General features: G+C 36.9%; 1 protein-coding gene across 2 annotated transcripts in view; it reads right to left on the reverse strand.

The window, feature by feature from the left end:
* Positions 1 to 21,672, reverse strand: part of TMTC2 (transmembrane O-mannosyltransferase targeting cadherins 2) — a 254,058-nt gene that overhangs the window by 94,630 nt on the left and 137,756 nt on the right. For both annotated transcript variants that reach the window (XM_056341389.1, XM_056341390.1), the window contains one exon: positions 15,491 to 16,319. In XM_056341389.1, coding sequence (XP_056197364.1) covers positions 15,491 to 16,319 — 829 coding nt within the window. The remainder of the gene's footprint in view (positions 1 to 15,490; positions 16,320 to 21,672) is intronic.

The raw sequence follows: 21,672 nt of genomic DNA on the forward strand, positions 1-21,672 counted from the left end.
CATACTCAATATACATGTATATATTAAAAACTAATCTTGTTTCCTAAGCCAATTATAAACTGAAAAATTTCCTAATGCTTGAGAATTTCTATGCTAGGTACATTTCTTTGCAGGAGAATGGAATGTTTTAAAGGGGTTTTGTTGCTGTGCTTTTAAATAAATAGCAGGAAAATTACATAGCACTAATTAGGAAAATAAACAATTGTGTTATCATTTTGGCCATATCAAACTAGACGTCTAGTAAACTTTAAAGATTACATCTATGCCACCTTGTAGTGACACAGCAGGTCAAGTTCTCAGGCATTTAATTGCTTTCAAAATGAAAATGAATATGACAAATTTCAACTTCAAATTTAACATGATTAATTTCTCAACTATTGAATTCTCAATCATTGAAACTGAGGATTAAGATTTAACAAGCCTGAAAAATACCAGGTTGGCATATTAAACCTTCTCTAAGAACTTTCATACAGGAAGAGAGCAAGACAAACAGCAGCAAAGCAGGAACAATGTCCAATCTAATCTGCCTGGATTTAAGAAACACATGTTAATAAAGAGAACAGTTGAGCTTTCAGATTGCAATTGAATTATGAAAACAAACGAGAAATGGAAATGAATGTGTGCAAATATCTTCATTTAAATAAATCTTTCCCTTTCTACTGAATCAAGGATCACGCTATGCCATTCAGTGAAATGGCAATAACAAAGCAACAAAGTAAAGTTTCAGACAAAAGCACTCACGTGGTGTGAAAGCATGTATATTGATTACTTGATCCAAGTTTGCTTTAAAAAAAAAATTTTTAAAAAAAATCACAAATCATTAACAAAGATAACCCAAAGTACTAAAGGAGGATTCTCCTTCCTACCAATCACCCACATATAATCCATAAAATATGGGATAATAATCAAATCTATTTTGAAACTCACAACCTATTAACACATCTGTTCTCAAACACCTCTGCTGGAACACTGAGAGGAAAAGAGGGAAAAAAACCAACTAAAATCCCTTATTAAATCACTGAAATGTAACCCTCTAAAATTAAAAAAACAATATAATAAAGAAAAGGAAAATGCTGTCTTTCCCAGTATGTTATGCCAGGGGGCAAACGCTGCCTTTTTTAAACCTTACTAGGAGCAGACATGCTTGAAAACTGATGAAATACAATTTAGGACTCAGAGTTAAATAAATTGATATATGACATTCATAGTTCACATCAACAAATTACTGAAGTTTTGTAATACTGTTCTCACCTTAAACTATCAGATTTATTCACAAAATAGAAGTTAAAATATAAATTGATGAATGCATTAGAAAATGTGAACTAGATTATTACTTGAGTGAAACAAACCACTTGAACAAAGACTGAAGTATTTAGGGAACAGCCAAGTCATTTGTAATCAACTTGTCAACAGTTCCAAAGTAACAACTTTTGTTCATAGAAAAATGTACATCAAGCCAAGAAAACTTCTATGGAGCTTTTGTGATATTTGTGCATTATTTATTATTCTTTAGCTTGTGAAATTAACAACAGCAGTTTCAGGCTACATTCCCTTTCTTTACAATCCTTCTGCATTTCTCCTGACTCATCTATGAAAAAGAAGAGAATGCATAACAATTCTCATCTCTATTTTTTCATAAACAGAGTTTAGAGATCAAGAGATGCTGGTCCAGAAAAAAAATAATTCATCAGTTTTGATTATTATTATTCCGATGACATCTGGTTTTTGGAAGTTCTGGAAGAGGTCTGTTGTTCTCTATTTTCACAACTGCATTTATGCTCCCATGTAACAGCCGTAAAATAGATGCTCCTGGGCAGCATTTATGATAAGGAACACTACCACAGGAATCTCAAAACAGTCGAAGTTCTCAGAAACTAAATCCCCGATTGTAAAAAAAAAAAAACCTCTAGCAGAGATCTGAATCTGGTATTTGAACAAATAACTCATTTCAGAGCTGTAACAATTTCTTTAGCAATGTAAATATTCGCATGTTACCATTACAGAGGGGGGACAGCAAAAGTAATTAAAAAAAAAATAAATCTGTCCTACTTCAAAGTATAAAAAAGTTGTAAATGCCTTTAATGTTCAACTTCAATAGAGAAACAGCATTTGCCTTTTTTTTGTTAATTCCAAGTAGTACTGATCTCTGTCTTCCCTTTTGGAAAGGAAGCCTACCTGCCGTGTATGGCAAAGGACAAGAGAGGGGAGCAAGTATTACCAAGGACATATCAGCCATGGGAGGAGGGGGATATCATTGCACCCTTGCTAAAAATGGAGTGGAAGGAGAACTTTGGTGCTTATCAACATAGTTATCAACACTTTAGAGGTGTTTTTACTTTTACTTTGTGAAAGTAATGTTGATTCGTATCACAACCCTCATCAGGTTGATGAACAGTGCAGCTCCTCCATATTCCCCTACTATTTTACACCTAAACCATCAGTACTCCAGAATTCGTGAAAAAGTTGTTTCTGCTCTCCTGTTTACTTTGCAGAGATTTGATTTCAAGAGTCATCAAAGATGATTAAACATGTGGGTCCAACAGATGCCATAAAGCTTCAAAGAAGCATGCTTCTCAAAACCTGCTGAAATTCCTAGCCATTATCACTGGTAAGACACTTATTTGGATGACTGCATATAACATAACATACATAAAATAGAACTGAAAATAAATAAAATAAAATAAATATTACATAAATATAAAAGAAAATAAAGTGTTCTTGCAATACAGAAGAGAGATGTAAGGAACATTTCCCCATATTATAAGTATTCTCACAAAATGAGGGCCAAGAAAACCAAGTTACTCAGTTTAAACACTGTGGTTATATTGACATTTGTGTTAGCATTTTATATTTTAATCTTAATATTTTGACATTGTTGAAGGCTCACCCTTCCTAAAACACATTTGGGAGCAGACAAAGCTTGCATTTGGTTAAAAAAAAAAAAAAACAAACATTTTTTTAAAAAAAACACCTGTAATATCTGACATCCCTTGGAGTCTTGAGGAATTTTGAGCATGGTCTACGTCATGAGAAATACACAAGAAATAAGTTGAAACATTAAGAAACATCAATATTTCTACTGTAAATAGAAAATTCATCCTACTGAAAAAATAAAAGGAAAAAAAAAAGGCTGAGACTTGCAACAGAGGTCAACAAGTTTCCAATACCCAATATCCACATATTCCAAATTACCTTTGGTGGGTAGCACATGAAGAAAGAGCACAGCACTGGTTCACGTCACACAGCACAGCACATCATTCACATTTGAAAGGTTATAAACATAGCTATAAAGAACAACACCTTTTCCTCCTTGTCGAAAGGTCAGATTCATCAGCAGCTTACAGCTTTTTCTTTTCAAGGATACTACTTGATAAAGCAGAGTGGTGCTCCAGTCTTTAGCATTCACATTTCATCAGGCAATCACTTTGTTATAGAGGGGGAAAGAGTTTCACGAATGGAGGCATGATAGGTTTCCCCAGTAAAAATTCTGAAAGCTCAGCTGCACACTCAGAAAAAGGCAATGAAGAGAGCTCAATATTTTGAATAGTTTTTCTACAGCACAGACACACACTCTCTCATAAAGATATTCAGAAAATCAATCAGAACATGTTTCTTAAGTGGTCTGAGGACAAAACAGTTCATATAAATGATAAAGGTTACTACTTTGAATGTGGAACATGTTTTGCATAAGTTCTGCATTACAGTTTGTACAAGATATTTGTATTTTTCCTATTATTCCAAAGAAATAACGATTCTTTTCAAAATGTTGCAAATTCATTCATATCATTTTTTTCTTGTTTCCCAAAGGGATAAATGGTTTCTATATGCCCATAATTTATTAATCTACTTTACATATTTATTTCCATATATATATATATCAGTGGGTATGCAGTAATGTTAAGACAGACCGTATTAGAGATTCACCACCTCCTTTTATATATTATTATTATTTTCATTAAGAGTGTTATTTATATTGTTTGTTCAACACTTAATTTGTTGATCAATTCCAGGACTTTTGGAATGACAGCAAGTGAAAGAAAAACATAATTGAAAACTATGTAGATTTCCGAAAGCTATCCAACACCATGTCAGCATGGGTACTGAACCAACTGACTTTTGGCAGGCAGTGCTTCAGTTCTGCTTCTTAGTTTTGAAACCCTGATGCAAATGGGTATGAATGCATGACACAATCTACTATGCTCACCATCACTGCCTGATATACCCACTCCCTTTGCTACATTACAGAAAATTAACTGTTCCTCCTCAAAAGATAGCACAGTGTCTCTGTCAGCTCAATGAATGTGAGGGATGAGACTGCGCAGCTGGTAAAGTGTTCTTAGGCTTCACCATTATACCCTGTTTAGTCTAGAGTATGGACTCCTTGTTCTGCCTAGGACATACTTGCAGATTTTTATAATCCCATTATCTTTAATGAACCTAATTTCAAATGTGTGAGCGCTCCACAATCTGGCTGAATATTAAACGTCACATTAACAGAGTCTTTAGTGAGCACTCAGAATAAAACAAGCCGTCAAAGTAAAATGATATGTATGCTCACATACTCCTGCTTCTCCCAGACACCCTGATTCATCACCTCAGTATTCATCAACAGACAAGTTCAGGAAGAACCAAGCTTTCCAACCACTCATCTCTCAGATGGAAGTACCATCTCACATCTCCCAGGAGCTGCCTCAGCGCAGCCAGTGTGCTATATGGACAATCCTTCTACTTCTCCCACAAAAGACAGATAATACTCCAGGCAAAGCTGTCGTGTAAACCACACAGCCCATAAAGTCAGTGCTCATACTGCAGAACCTCTAAAAAGATTCAAACCAGAAATCACAAGCTCACTGCAACTTTGGAGGTGTTCTTTACAAATAAACTCACACCAAAACAACACCCACATTGTTCTGGATACATCCTCCCATTTACTAATCTTTGTACAATTCAGTTTTGTTTAATGTTGCAACTCTGCCAAAGATATTCTGATTAAGCTAAAACTGCAAGATTACAGACACGTCGACAATGCAGCAGTTTTCTGCTTTCCAAGCTGCGCTGGAAATCACAACACATCAGGAAACAGCTTTTCACCTGACAGAAAGGTAGCAACAAAAGACTGATAAACATAGATTATATTTTATTTCAGTGGAAATCCTGTTGTCAAAGTAGATAACTGTCGGAGATTACTTCGAGGCAGTGTTTCATGACACAGCAGCTCTGGTGGAATTACCATTTTAAGGAATTCCTGCACCTGTCACCCTCCAGGCTATTCAGTTTGGCCACCTTGCCACTCACGCTAAAAAGATTTTTGGGAAGGCTATGGTATGAATCAGACAAACTGATCCAGGTTACTAAAAAAAAAGGAAAAAAAAAAAAGGAAAAAAAAAAAAAGGAGGAAAGGTAGACCATAGTACCTGTAACATCTAACCTAGTCACTGTTCTCACAGCAGGACCCCATCACACCTTTGCTGCACAGCTTTGTTAGCTATACCTGCACTGCAAGTGTGTGAACACAATAAGCCATTACTGCCATGAAGTTCCCATATCATGAAACTTCACAAGGGTCAGGAACAAAGCAGTGAACAGAGCTGACCTGAAACTCTCATGATAAAAAGTAGTGTACCTTGTAGAGGCAATGGACTCAAGTCATGCCAGAAAGTGAGAGGAGGCCAAGGGAGCAGAAAAACACAAGTGGAAGAGAGGAGACCTCGGGGTACCCCAGACACTGCAGAATTAACCCTGAGGATCTCTTCAGAGCATCAAACTGACTCAGGCAAGCAGGTGACCATGTACTCAATCTGTCAAATTATGTAACTTTTTAAACAGCAGTTATCACTTTAAGAAACAACGTATCTATGATACATTTCAAAATTATCAGGCACATCCTGAGTGGTGACCTGGTGAACTGTGAGCTAGCCCCCTGCAGAAATGGAAAGGTGCACTTAACTGACTGAAATGACAGCCCTGGTCCTCAAAGCTGAAAGTAGATGGAACCTGTTGGCTCCTTTCCAGGAAAAGGGGAACAGACAGGACAGTCTCCTGGAAATATGCCAGCAGAGCCACGGGGAGGGGGGTGGAAATCAGTACTAGGGTTTGTCAAACCAAGGGAATCGTCAGAGTACTCAAACAACGTATGTCAGACTTGGAAAAGGCAAATTAGTGCATATCCAGGAAGCAGACCTTTAGTGACACTTCAAGTTGTATGGTTTTGTTTGTTTTGTTTTAAATCACTTCTTAAGACAAGACAGAGCCTGTGAAGCTTTGCCAGCCAATACATAACCACACTGCTACGGAAACAGAGGTGACAGGGAAGAAGGTGTGTCATAAAATGACCTCCTTCATTTTTTGCCAGTAGTGAAACTGATTAAAGACACTAGAGTTATTAACTAGCATTTTTAATACTCCATATTATAAACATCTTCTGTGCTTTAAGAACTGAAAGAACAGTTCAGTGTGCTGGAGCATGCAAGAAAAGAGAAGGAAATGACACTGAGCATTCAGTCCCTCTATTTTGTTATCCTTTCTGTAATTTAAAACAAAACTACATGCAAAACTTTTGCGCATACTACAATTACATCAGTCCTCATTTAACTTTTGCATGCATGAGGGCTGGCAATGATGACAGTCCAAACATAAGTGTTAATAAAACTCCCTGTTACAAAGGAAGGGTATCGGAAATCTTAATAAAATACTTGTATTTGTCATTATACCTCTTCTGGCTGTGTAGAAAGAGGCATGTATGTAAATATCTGTCTTGTCCACACTAAAAGTTAGTTTCTCTACCATAGTTATGCAATAGAACCTCAGTGTGTACCGGTATGAAACCCATTATAGATAGGAAATTAAAGACTTGTAACCCATCATAAAAATAATTATGTAAAGAAAAATTTTTCACAGTTCACATATTTTGAAAAAAGGTAAAACCATGAAACACTCGGATGACTATCTAATGCATTTGAACAAACATGCTCAGCTTGAGAATCAACATGAATAATCTCATTTTCTTCTAATTAATAATAACACTTTCCCTCAAAAAAAAAAAAAACCACCAAAAAACCCAAAAAACAAAACAGACTAGTTCCACAGAACACACAATATGGACTGAAGGCCTGATATTTAATTGAGCTGGAAAATAAAATCTACCATTTTCTGGCAAAGAAAATACCAAAGATAATCCATTTCATTTGATATGCTATCAAAAAAATAAAAAAATCTTGCCAAAACGAATCCCTCCTTGACTAAGGGTGGTGGGTTTTTTGCACTGTAGTTTTTAGCATAGATTAGTTTGTTGAGTAATTTTGCAGATCACTTCAGGAAAGGCAGAGGAAGAAATAACAGCGTGATGAGTCCATGTCTCAAAACAGAGTAATAAAGTCCATGTCTCAAATTTGTTTATTTCTTTAAATTCTTAGTATACACAAGGGGGGGGGGGGGGGGGAATCTAGGTAGTAGTTAGTAAGAGATTCTCTTCCTATCCCCCTGCTATTTAGGATTCACAGATTAGAGACGCTCTTGGAATACACTCATGGAAAAAAAAATATTAGTATCCTTGTTTCTGGTTATATATATATGTGTGTGTGTAGGTAAAAAAGAAGAATATGAGGTTTTCTGATATCCTGCTGAAGGAGAAGCAGATATCCTACAGTGACTTGGGTTTCAGAGGAAATTACAGCACGACTGAAGAACTGAGAGAACACTGTCACTGGAGAATAAATTCAGACTTTGAACTGAAGGGTAAAACACTTTCCTTCAGCTCTCCAACACATTTAGCATAACCAGACAGTTTTGCTGAGGCTGCGCTGCCTGTTGATACCCATTCCTTCAACACTTTCTAATCATCCAGGGCAGCAGTACCACTCCTCATTCAGACAGCCCTACACTATTGTCAGAGAGTAGTCTTTTTATTTAACTTTCAAGTAATTCTATGTGGTTCACTTACTAGTTGAGCTTTCTCTTTTAAAGGTGTTACAAGTGGCATATAGAAAAAGTATGTCCTATTTATTTCAAGAACGCTGAAGCATCCTGTACAACATTTATCTTTTGAATTCTGCCATATTTGTCGTGAACGAAGACGCCAATTTTTTTCATGGTATATCCTACATAATTTATATACAGCAATAACAGACTTATATAGCCATATACATTTATATCATCAATTATTTTTAATATACAAGTAAAAAATTTCAAGGTTATAATAAGATAATGTCATTATTGGGTCCATTTCCCTATACAGTAGCTGTTACAAGGGCTATTACTGATGGATGGAAACATTTCATACCACTGACAGAAGGTATACTACGATATTTTCTTCACTTTACAGTAATTTCTTCTTCAAAAAACAGCCAAACTTCAGTTTCTGACCAAAGTTGAAAACTGCAATAGAATTCAAGGGAAACACCCACATAACTTTTAATCAAAAGATTAAATTCTGGAAAGTTCTGGTGAAGGTGTTGGGAAAATTTATATTAGTTGGTGCTATATTTCTTTGACAATTACATCTAAAAAAGTTGACTAAAAACTATGCCAAAAATCACCATAATGACTATGTATCCTGATATTTATTTAGCAACTAGTTTCATAGGGGCATTACACTGTCATAAATGTGGAGAGGTTTTAATACGACAATGAATCACCAAAATTTTTTACAAATGATCCACTGCCCAATAGAAGTAGGTAGTATGAGTTCCATTCCAGAGGGAGAAATTAAGATCGAAGGTGCTTGTTCAAAGGCTAAAGAAGAGTCCATTAGCAAAATTAAAACAAACTCATGAATACCTAATTCCAGATGCTAGGCTTATATCACTTATTTATTAACAGTGATAATTAGGGTTATTTATCAACAGTGACAATAGGCAAAACTTCTATGCATAACTATTAGCAGGTTTTATAGTTTTAAAATCTGCTGGTTTATAACAATCTGTGCACTGAAACTGCTTTCCCTCTTAAGCCTTGTTTTTTGAAAACAGCATCTTCCATTCGCTGCAATGTTATTTGAGTCAGACCTTTACCACTTTTAGAGTGATTTTATTACTGTTGAAGTTAAATGAGCCAAAAGAGCAAGAAATAATTACTGTGCAGAGTAATATTTTGGCCTATTGGCCTAAAGATTAGTTGGAGTTTTACTGCCAAATTGCATATTTAAAAAAAAAGAATATATGCACCAAAACATTGAACTGCAATCCCAAATGCTCAAAGTACTTTTAAATGCCCAATGTGGTGTTTGTTAAAACACACACTATTTAGGAGGCATAAAAGAGTGTGGTGAGCAAGCTGTGTGCCAGAGCAATAGCTATGGAAAATAAAGCTCTAAAGGTATTACAAAAGAACCCAGCTTCTTGTCAATGTATTTTGTTATGTATACTGTATTATATATGATGTGTATATATATGTAATATATACTGTATATATACATTAATAATAATGTAAGCTCCATAATAATAAGCATATTTGAAGAATGTCATACTTTAAAATATTTCTTCTCCTTTTGTCTCCAGTCACTACTAGTGATACAAAAATATTAATAATCATGAAAAATACTGGTTTACTGCATCCTTTTTGAGGGAAGTACAGTTTCTTTACCTAGTTTACTACAAGTATTATAACTGCTTTTCCTCACTGCACTATTAGTTGGTATTTTCATTGTCTGCTGAAGAAGGGACCTCCTACTGACAGCAACTGTTAGCAAAAAATCATTTTCTAAGAGTAGATAAGTTTAACAGCAACAAGCTGTCAAATCAGATGGAAACAGCTTCTAGAATTTACTTCTAACCTGGTACGCAGAACTACAGCATACAATCTCTACAATGACAGAGCCTGAATTTTTTTTTTTTTTTTTTTTTTTTTTAATCAGAGGAGCAACTCCTGGGTGAGAACAAATTTGGGTGCCTTTTTAACAATAACAAATCTATGTAAATGGAACAAAACTAAGTCACGTGATTTTTCCTCCCCCTACACTAACACTTAAAACAGTTTGTATAGCAAATATATTTGCTTGGTGCATTAGCAATGGTAAAATAAAAAGGAAATAAACACTAAAAACTATTCAACAAGGATAACAAAATGAAATTTGGTGTTTTAAAAAATACTAAAAAAAGTAATTTTTTCTGCAGTTCAGTTCAAAAGGCAAGTATTCACTACATAGATGAGCTTAAATAAGCTAAATTCTAAGTTCAGCTTTAAGGATTCCTTCAATTTTATTTAGCAGATAGTATTAGCAAACTAAACAGTACAGTAACTAAATAAAATTGCATTAGAATAAAATGAAACAAAAATGCAATTGCCACTTTCTTATGACTACTCTGATAAGTTACAGGTACTCTGTACATTATTGTTCAACTAAGACTTCACAATTGAACTTCCTATTTGTATTCTGACATTCACATGTTCACAAAGAAGCAGTCTTTACCAAACCTGTGCTAAACTCATGATAAGGGGGAGGGGATAGAAAAAAAATAAAGAAAAAAAAGAAAAAATTAATAAACCATGACGTTCCAGAGAATAAAACTAATAAAGGCTGAATGCTATGCCAAAGGTGCCAAAAAAGCAAAGAGAAGTTCTTCAAATCTTCTACGGGCATAAATACAGCAGAATGAAGCAGGAAGATCTCACAACCCTGTTGCGAAGGAAAAAAAAAAAAAAAAAGAGAAAAGTAGGACAGGGAAAAGGAACATTGTGGTCCAGAAGAGCATTTCAGTATTAGAATATCTTCTGAAAATATTAAGCAAAATTGAATGATTCATACTTGTAAGAACAGGGAGTAGGAGAAAGACTGGAAAGAGAAGGAAAGCAGTTTTCCATATTCATATGAAGCAACTTCTGTATTCTTCTCCGTCAGCACCGTACCTTCGTCTTATTTCTGCCCACTGAGAACAACAGGGTAATCAGCGTTAAGAGACAAGACGCTATGAACAGGGCTTTTAACTCAGCTGGGACTATAACATTTAAAACACAGATGATCTGAATGATTTTCTTAGAAAGAAAAAATATTTTTTTTTAAGTCTTTGTGTCAATCAACTATCAGAAACATCTAAGTAATTTGACTCCAATAATAGAGTTTCTTTGAAACAAGAAACTCAACCCTCTCACTCCAACTTTGTCTTCATGTAATAGACATTAAAGATTACATTTTTTTATTATTGTTTTTTTTCCCCTGCAGAACTGGTTCAGGAAAGGACTAAAGCACATCTCAAGTCCCACTGACCTACCCAAGATGTAATCATGTGATATTTCATTAACACTAATATGTGATGGACAAGGACAAATATCTGAGCAACATGCAGAACTGGTTCTGAAGCCAAAAGCTGTAAGGCCACCTTAAGTCAGTGCCAGGTGCAAGACAGAGCTTATCAGACTGGGTGTAGCACCACAATAATGTGGTAATACTGCTTTTGGAAGCAGCCTAGGTAACTATTTCCTGCTGTACATTCCATTGCGAAAACAGTAGCCACATATATAAATTTAGCGAGACTAGAATGCACGGTTAAAGTTAAGCACCCACTTGATGTAGCAGGTCAACTATTTCCAGGAAGGATCTTCAAAGCTTACTTACAAATGTCACAGCAAACACCAGGAGACTAAAATTTCATCAGTAAATATGACCAAGCAACTAATACTTCTGCAGCAGTCTAACAGTCTAAGCCTCTCCGTGTTATTTTCTACTTCTTTATTCAGTGTCTGTAACAGTACAGCAAATATATGATAATGATCTTTGATGTTCAGATGGGGACTGCAAGGTAGAAAATGTCCTGGAGGAAAAAGATTATGCTTCTTGAAGCCTACCTTTAGTACTACAGAGAAAACTAGAGATAACAAGGCATAACAAGAACAATTACTTTGTGTGTCATTATAATTTTACATTAAACGTAAGTTAGTAATCCCCACAGAATGACTCTCAGTCTAATTGAGAAAGATACAACAGCTACCACCCATTTTAACTTTTTTGTTTGTTTTTACATTTCAGGAGGCTTCCTCCACTATAAAAAAACCACTCAAATGTGAGCTGTTTTATATCAGTTGGGCTGCTCATTAAATTGAAGGCAGCACAGGGAAACACTTGCGCCTTTCCTCCCTGGTGTCAAAACATGTATATGGCCACTTCAGGATGCATAAACTACCATAATCAATCTTGGCAATTTTTCCCTCAAGTGCTGACAAACTGTAATGAGGCAATATTCAGATCACTTTAAAGATATTTGAAATGCTAGCCATAACCAAAACAGCAGAAGAACAAGCCAGTACCAGATGAAGGTAAGGCATCCCAAGTCCTCATTATGACTCCACCAGGCAAGGGCTGGCAGCTGCCTGTCACACAGTGAGGCAGTCAGGAAAGCTGGGATGTGCATAGTGGCTCAGAGGCAGCACCACCAACTTCTACTCACTTGACTCTCCTGCATTGTACTTTGGGGTTTTTTGAGAGATGAGCCATAGACCATGCTTTTGAGTATTTTTTCCACATTGTTAGCGATTGGCAAGAACAGCCTGGAGAAATCGAAATTGCAGAAAGGCTGTGGTTGCCTGCAGGGGTACGGGTTTTCTCACCTGAGGCAGAACATTACTTCTCTGCCTGCACTGCCTGCAAGGTGTCCATGAGAGGGGGAGAAGAAAGTGCTGGTGAGATGCTTATCGCCCATTTCTTCACTGAGGATTGAGGATGGAGAAGCCACTGAATGAGTTTGCCTGGAAGTTCCACAGCAGCAGAGGAGATTATATTTTTACATGTACTACAATGCAGAGGACCTGACCTACATGTGACAACTCCACTTCTGAAGCAGTTTAGCTACATTAGTACACAAATGCACCCATGCGAATAGCTTGCCTCTCAAATGACCTTGTTAGTACAGCACATCAGCTCAATGTTGCCACACAGCATCCAGCCACAGAGTGGCTTTCCTCCTGCTAGGCCAGAATGCAGATGGGTCTGGAACAAAGCACTCCATTCCTTGCTTTAGCAAAGCCGGTCTTCACAGATTTCTACTTCCTTACTGGTTCCCACACAGGCAGTTTTTAAAGGGATGCCTCTTTGGGTTTTAGCCTAGAGCAGAAGCAGCTACTGTTCAGAAGCTCTTTGCAGGAGAAGAGAGGAAAAGCAGAACCATCAGGGAAAATGGTCCTGTTGCTCAAAAATGATCAGAAGTAAGAAAATACTCATGAAGAGAAATGGCTGCAAGTTGAGGAAAACAGAGAAATGAGGAGTGGCAGACTCTTTTTAGCAGCCTAAAAGGAAGGAAAACACTTCTTCACTCTGCCGTTTGACTGAACAGTTCATTGTCTCGCTGTCTGAATAGCCTATTTATCACTAGCATTCATAAAACTAAAAAAAAAAAAAAAGGGGGCAAACAAAAATAAATTGTTTTTCCTACATCAACCTCATTTAATTACTGAAGAGCAGTTTGAATTGTTGATCTTCTAATGCTCTGGTGGGATTAGCAGCCAGTCTAGTCCAGTCAGGCTTGCCTGATTGTATGAGAAATAGAAAATAAAATTAGCATAGTCAAAGCCACGGATAATCTAGGAAGCATTCACAATAGTGTTGGGTGACAGGTCGCTTTAGCTAGGAGTTTCTGATACCCAGCCTTGTTACAATGTGTGTGGGCCAGTAAATATTCAGCAGAAGTTTAACAGGATATTTTAGGGAGATTTACAGTCATCTCAGTCATGTCTATATCACCACACTGACATGCTGGTTTTGCTTTTGCATATCTTACAAGAAACTTGGTATCAGCTTATATGGCAAGAAACCAGACAATCATATGTATGTAAGTCTGTGCATGCTGAGATGTGTATGATGAAAATAGCTTGCCTTGTCTCCTGGGAGCATAATACCCGGTAGTCTAATTTCCAGACAACATTGCAGCCAATCCTACTATTGCACAAAAATCAGAATTTTTGGGGTTGCTTTTTTTATTTAAGCACAAAAACTGGCTCAAAGCAAGCAGGCAACTAACTGTTAATACAGTCCGGGATATCTGTGGATCTCCACCAAGGACAAAAAATGGAACATACATTAACTATTTAATCAAGTGCATGCACACTCTTTTCTTTCCAAGGAATGCCAATATTTTAATTCAAGCTTTCTATCATCACTAAACTGGTCTCACAGCACCATATAATCACTCTGGTATACTGTCTCGCTGCTCAGTTACTTCTCTTTATTTCTTCTCCTCTTGTACCACTTTTGAAAAAAAGAAATGGAATGTGCTTGTTCACTGTTAACAAAAAGTCACTTACTGCAGCAAAAAGTTTAATAAGTTTACCTAGGGCAACAAAGCATGTGAGGAAGAGTTAAAAAAAACCAGCCTGATGATTGACAAGCTATTATAATGCTGCTTTGCAAGGCATCTTATCTGCCAAATCTACTTTGCTCCCTATCAGCTCACAGTAACACCTGCATTTGCCTCCTACTTTCACAGCTTTCAGACTACAGTATGATGTAACTGTCTAACCAAGAAGCGCACCTCTGCCAGCATATGACTCTGTATCGTATAATGGGCTTCTGAGCGCAGAACCTGAAAAACTCACATGCAATATGTTCAAGCACTGACTGTCAATTTTTTCTTTCACAAAGAGGCGAAGCAATCAAGTGATCCCTTCTCACTTCTGATGAACTGTGAGTAACGAAGGCTTAGTCAATGCCTACACTGCACTCACAGGTGGCATTCTGACCATTCTCATATACACTTGCTCATGTGCCAAGAGCAGTACAGCCAGGCAGCGTGGAGTTCAGGTTCCCAGCTGGATCTGCCATATATGCTGAAACCACAGAGCCACAGCTACACATTGTTACTGATCCCTACACTAGCTGGTTTACTGCCTGTTTGAATGTGTTTACACTAGCTGTAGTCACATTTTACAACAGCATAGATACAACCTTTGAGAGAGGTAGCTGGACAATGTTACGAAGAGCTGACATTTATACATTAACAGGAAGGCATAAGTATTTGACAATAACTCTTTACAGTACTTGTATGCAGGAGGAACTACAGTAATTTCCTAGGCTGAATAATATGACCTCATTTCCTCATTTTTATTATGTAGTATTGACGTTATTTGCATCAGATGAAATAAAAAAATCCAGCACCTCCCTGGTGCTGTCCTTTACTATTTCTTATATTTTCTAGTCACAGAGAACAGAACATTCGGTGAACATATGAAAAAACTTCACTAACATGATAGATACCAGATTCCAAATTGAGAATTACCGGAGTGGGGTCTGTAATACTAATAATGCATCTTTAATTCCAAAATACAGAACTAAGATCAACAAAAAATAAATGTATCCTCTTACCTTAGGGTCTCATTTTCTCCACGTTAATGCCAAACCTGTAATACCTAATCAAAACACATTCCTGCTTTTCCTCATTTTTTACTGATGTACACACTACTGCAACTTATCCTAAAGTATCCTCTTTAGATATAGCTGATACAATCAACAATTCAAAGGCAAAGACAGATAGGAACAAATAAAGCATTCAACATAAACAGAAAAAATTACCTTTAGCAGGGTTTACTTTTATCCCTGACCTATACAGCATCTCCTCATTCTGCCAGTCCCCATTCCTGACAACAGTCTTGAGTCCATAGAAAACAATTAATGCAGCAGTGGAACAAAAAACCAAGTTCTTCAGAAAGCGCTTTTGAGCTTTGACGTAAAGGGCCCTGACACCTACTGTAACCAGCAGGCAGAAGCCCATACTAGGAACATACAGCACACGCTCTGCTATTACAAAGCCAACATAGAAAAATAGGTTTGTGGCAGGAACAAAGGGCACTATTAACAAAGACAGAGACAGAATGACAATGTTCTCAGTTGAAGGAAGCTGCAGTTTCTGCATTTCATGCTTTTTTATACCATTCTCTTCTTTTGATGCAAAGCTTGACTTCACCTCCAGTGTCTTGTACTCCGTCTCTGAGTGGCAGCTATGCCCATTAGCATTCTGCTTGCCATTCATTACAGTTTTCCCATTGCATTCGCTCTCATTGCTGGAGCCCTTCAAGCTAAAGTAGGCAAGGAGGAGGAGTCCAGCATAGAAGGCCACAGTGTGTAGATTCCTCCAGTCACTGACTGCTTTCAGAAGAGGCACGGCATCCATAGACCAATCAAAGCTGAGGGTATCTGGGCACAGCAACAGCCAGAGGTTCTTGGTTGGCAGGTAAAAGAAGGTCAGCGTACGTGTGAGAAGACTGTCCGAGTCAGCTGCTGGATTATCAGAATTAGAAAAACTTGGGGGCTTGTTTCCCATCCAGTATAAGCGGACACCCAGCAGTGCAGTCCCCCAGGAGGTCAATAAACCAATGCTGTAAAACAGAGTCAAATTCCTTCTCTGGAGAAAAAAAAAAAAAAAAAAGAAGAAAAAAAAAAATTATCAGCATAAATCAACACCAAGTGTTTATTTCTGTAAATTATAAAACAAAAGGAACTGAGAAATCTCTCATACAACTTTTTTTTTGTAATGGACAAAAGCATTATAGATCTCAGTCTCTGGCATTTGGATCACAAAATGTTGGGTTATGCTGTTGACCATAGACTAAAATAATGGGCTCTTTCATTTAAGTTTTATGAAGCCTGTATCAGTCAAGCCTTTAGAAATCTTAGGGCTGTCAGTTCTTGCCTAAGTTTTAGTTCTGTGACCATTTGAAAACTCTTTATTTTAGAGGAATTTATGGAATATTACAATGATTCCTACATAACCTCCCAAACCCTTTCTTTGCTACTGGCTGTGACCAAAACACCAGTTTGCCTTAACTAGATTTAAACTTTAAAGAAAGTTGCAATTCAGTTTTCCCTAATGAAAGTCTCTCCTAAGGCATCTCACCCAAGAACTAAAATAAACTTTCCAAGAAGGCAAGAGAGGAAAACAGACACAGATTCCATGTTTAGGTCTTCCAGCTCCTACCTATTAGCTACAGTAATCACTTGGAGCCTTCAGATCTGCCTACAACTGAAAGCCCCACTTCATTTTGCATCTCACAGACAAACAATATGTTGGATTTTTTTTCCTTAAAGTACATCATATTAAATAAGCACGCTAAAACCTTTCACATCTTCATACACATCTAAATAATATTATGTGATGCATGCAATTGCCTCCACTTAACCATGCTAGCAACTTGAAGAACCTCCACTTATTTATGGAATAATAAGGCAGCATTTGCCAGCTGGAGCTGCTTGTTGGGCCCCCTGCCTCCCCGGGCCCTGCCGCATCCAAAAGCACGCACTTACTCAAATGCTTGCAGAAATGTACCACTTCTGCCCTAACGAGAATCAGCAAGCAAGATTTTCTCACCTATTTCTAGGACTGATCTTAAGTTCTGCTCTCAGTTACATGGGCGCCTTAAATGAAAAGTGGTTTTGATTACTTTCTCTTTGCAGAAGAATCTGTAAAAGCTAAAAATATGTGTATTTTTGTATTTCAATTTCTCAGATGACTCCTATAAGAAAAGGAAACCTATTTGCCAAATTGTTCCAGATACAGTATAAGCACTTTGATAATAATTCTTTTAAAGATGGGGGAAGGATTTGTCAATCATTTTTTCATTTTATTAGGTCTGTTTTTTCCATTTTACACTACACATTCCTGGGATGGTTATTTGATGTTTCCTCAGCTATTCAGAAGCAGGACCTCACACAAAGTTTTGTCTTACTTCTTTCAAACAGCTCATTTTTCTCCCTTGTGAGGGGATCTTCCCTTGATATCATGAAATACAGATTATTGAGCTGCTCCTTTTTATGTCAATTATTCATAGGTTTCTACCATCAGGTTACAAGAGGTAACTAGTGGTCTAGTCTCAATTAATTTATCTACTTATGAAGAAATTTACTCTTTTTCATATTTCCATAGCATTTTTCCTTGTGAGGCAGATTAATTCATTCAATTTTGAGGCAATATGGAAGCATTAATATATAATAAATTTATAATGAGAATATTTACCTATTTGTATCAGAATCACCTAAAAAATGCTGGTATTTTTTATACGTGACGTAAAGCCTAAGTCCACATATTTCATTTGTCATATTAATTCTGGTTTGATTTATTGGCTTTTGTATATTTCTATATCCTGATAAATCAACATTTTTTTTAATAAATCAATCAAAACCCACATCTACACTTTATGATTAATATATTCCCTGGAAAGTTTACTGCAACAACTTACTTTTATTTGTAAGCTGGATAATACTTCGCAACTCATCTCAAATAATGTTTCATCCCTGACTGCCAGTAATGTTTAAAAACTTTTAACGTTACAAAGCTGTGTAAACTGGTTATCACTGAAACTCCCAACCAAGTTTATATTTGGAATGAAAAGATTATTCAGATTTCATGGATTTGCATAGTAAAACCTTATGTTCCTGGTTCAACTTGTCCTTTTATTCCCATGGTATTTTGCTACATGAAAATGTTTCTGCCCGCCCCTTTGGCTCAATTATCTTCAAACTTGTTTCCTTCAAACATGCATATAGACAACCCTCACTTGTTAAATGTGACCTTTTTTGCTTTTTTTATTCACCCTTCTACAGTCTTTTAAGAGAAGGCTGCTTAGATGGAGAGAGACTGGGAAGTGGAAGAAGGTATTTTTTGTTCATGTGTGTGTGTGTGTTTCAATAAAAAATTCAGAGCAGTTCTTTGCTGGAAGGCTATATACCACTGAAAGATTAAGACATCCCAAATACTAAGCAAGAGAAACTTGATTAACAGAAGGGAGCTTTCATGGATTGTTTAGACTGCTTTTTTATTTTGTTATTACTTAACAATTGGAAGAAAATCTCCCTTTCCAAAAGATCTAACTATTGTGCTTTTCAATTAAATGCTGAGAAATTTCACGTCACTAAGTTCTTTGACAAAACTATGCTAAAGCAGGTATGATTTTCCTTGTGGATAATAGCAAAATGTGCTTAAAACTTTCAGATCTTCCTCATACATCATAAAACAGCAAGAATGAAAAGTCTGCTTCTAGCTCCTAGCCCTAGAAATGCAAACAGTCTGTACCCACCCTGGAGCTAATCCATCCTCCCTGCTGGAGTAACTATTTGCAGCCTCCTTTTTAACCTTAAGATCTGCAAGATCTGGGTCCTCACACTTCCTCGTTCTGCAAAGAACACAACTTACCTATATGCAGTATTGTGTTTCATGCTTTAACAATATTTAAAAAAAAAAAAACCCAAAAAACATTTTACACCAGTGTCAAATGAAATATCTATGCATTCACTCCTGGAGCTCAGAGATACCCAAGCAGGTGTTTTTCCACACCGTCATATCAATTTATTATACTGTAAAATATTAAGTTATCTAGATAAGGAGCTCTGGTGGACTCTTTAGCTTAATTAATGGACTACAGGAGTGGAGTGCAAATACCCTCTTCTCTCAGACACGAACGGCTTGCATCCTTCCCCAGAAACTATTTCAGACATGGACCTTCTCGAAAGCCAGTAGCTTTACATTGTTGTATTGGTTTAATACTTGCTGGCCACAATGTTCTCTTAGATCTCAAAGTTGCTGCTTATGATCTCAGGGTTGTTATGTACTGTACTTCCAGTACGTATCTGGGGGATGTATCTGTATTTTGAAACTAACTACATCTTAACTAGTTACCAATAACCTGTGTAACACTGACATGCCATTGTGAATGTTCAATTTCAGAGGGGATCCTCTGGAATCAGTCTGAAATCAAGACTAAAACTGTCCTTAACAAACTTCTGTCACAACAATTTTAAGTAGGATACCGCGCTTTTTTTTTCCCTTTTTTTTTTTCTGTTCTTTTAAATCACATATAGATAGCATTGGCTGAGAAAGGGAATGAGCAACTCATTTCCCTTCTTCCTCTATCAACATTTATGACTTGTGCACAGCTTTTATCACTCTGTACTAATAGAGTCAGAGATAATTAGAAAGGTTTAGCTCACATTTTGGCTTTACATTCTTCCAGGTTTTGTATAGCAAACCAAAGGGAAAAAAAAACTGGTTACAGCATTTATTAAAATATATAAACAGCTCCCCAGTAGACTTTTGCCTGTGAAGAAAGTGCTTTCAAGATGAACTCTGCTCAGACAAGCACTTTCACTAGCAACTCTTCCTCTGAGCCTCCTGACAGTCTGTGCTCTTTCGACTGTATACATTTAGTGTAGCCCAGCAGCAGGAAGAGATCCTCTGTAATACTTGGCAGAAAGGATTTGGATTACTATACTCATGAGTCCTAAACCAGCCCATCTGCTGTGTGTTTTGACACTCCCATAAATCCTCTAACCTTTCATAAGTAGTCATTTTCATCTGGGGAAAAAATGAGCACTGATTTAGATCAGATTCAACATCTCTCCTGCTGGCTAACAGTCAAGTACCACCAGTGCAATTTTAGCGTTTGTGACTGCAGAAACCTTTTTCATCTCCTACCAAAATCCATCTGCATGACCCACCCACATAGCATATTTCCCTTGCATTAAATTCTAATTTCTCAGTCCATTATACTGCTCTTAAATAAGGCACTGCAGCAGATCTCTTGATTGGGCAACCCCTGCCAAAGCTCAGTCATCACCTAAGCGGTATCCAAAGCATTTTCAAATGACACTATTCTTTTAAACTCACCTTGTCCTTTTCACAAAGAAGCATTAAATATGGCACATGATCAAGACAGTCCAGATATCAAAATCACTGGGGCTAACCACACACAAAATGTTATTTTTAGAATTCAGGAAATGCAGAAAATAAAGTGGGTATGTCACCAGGCATCACACACAGGAGTTTCTTTTCCAACTGAGAGCTTCTTGAAAATATGTTGGCTTGAGAATGGGGACTTCCCAAAGTAGTAGAACGCTGCCAAATCACTAGACTGACAGTATCTTGTTTCCATGGTATGCAGAGTCTCCTGGATCACAGCTCAGCCAAGTTTGAGCTGAATTAGAATTCAGAATGTATCCCCACCAGAGACAAAGCTATTTGCCACAAGCCCTGCTGGGTCGTAGTACTGAGCTGGAAGTGGCCATTACTGCACCATCTCCACCTGTCCAGTTTGCTCCTGCTTGCATGACCCACTAAATGAGGTTCACTCATCTACACTGGTGAAACAACAACTGGCCTGAAGGTTGGCTCTTCCTCTGAGTTAGAACTCTGTCTATAGCTTATCCAATATTGTGACCAACTGTACATATTTAATGACATTGACTTCTAGTGTTATGAACCCACACAATTCTTCCTCAAGAAGGTGATCAGTGCGTTCATAAAACAGCTGAAGATCACATGTACATATTTTTATTATTAGCAAATAGCACAAACTAAGCAGTCCTTATTGTTGTTGACTTGCCTTACTAAAATTTAAATTTGAGTTATAAATACTGGCATTTAAAAATCACCCAAAGTCTTCCTCTAAAATCTTTAATTCTTTAATAAGAATTGTTAAATTAAACAAAACAACAACAAAAAAAGCCCACAACAAAAAACCCTCTAACTTCTCAACTGAAAAAGGTTATAAAGACTACAGGGGAAAAGATAAATTGTATTAAGAGCAGAAACTGTATGAATGACTCAAGGTAGTAGAAAAGCAGAAGAGATTACATTAGCTTCATAAATCTGCGCGCATGATCAGTGCAACAGAGAAGGCTCTTTCTGAGGATAAGTCTACACAGGGAAATGCAGCGTGACAATGGTGACAGTACGGATAGCATCCCAGGGTTAATCCATCTATCTG

The sequence above is a fragment of the Falco biarmicus genome, chromosome 5, assembly GCF_023638135.1.
Source record: "Falco biarmicus isolate bFalBia1 chromosome 5, bFalBia1.pri, whole genome shotgun sequence".
NCBI classification, from domain to species: domain Eukaryota; kingdom Metazoa; phylum Chordata; class Aves; order Falconiformes; family Falconidae; genus Falco; species Falco biarmicus.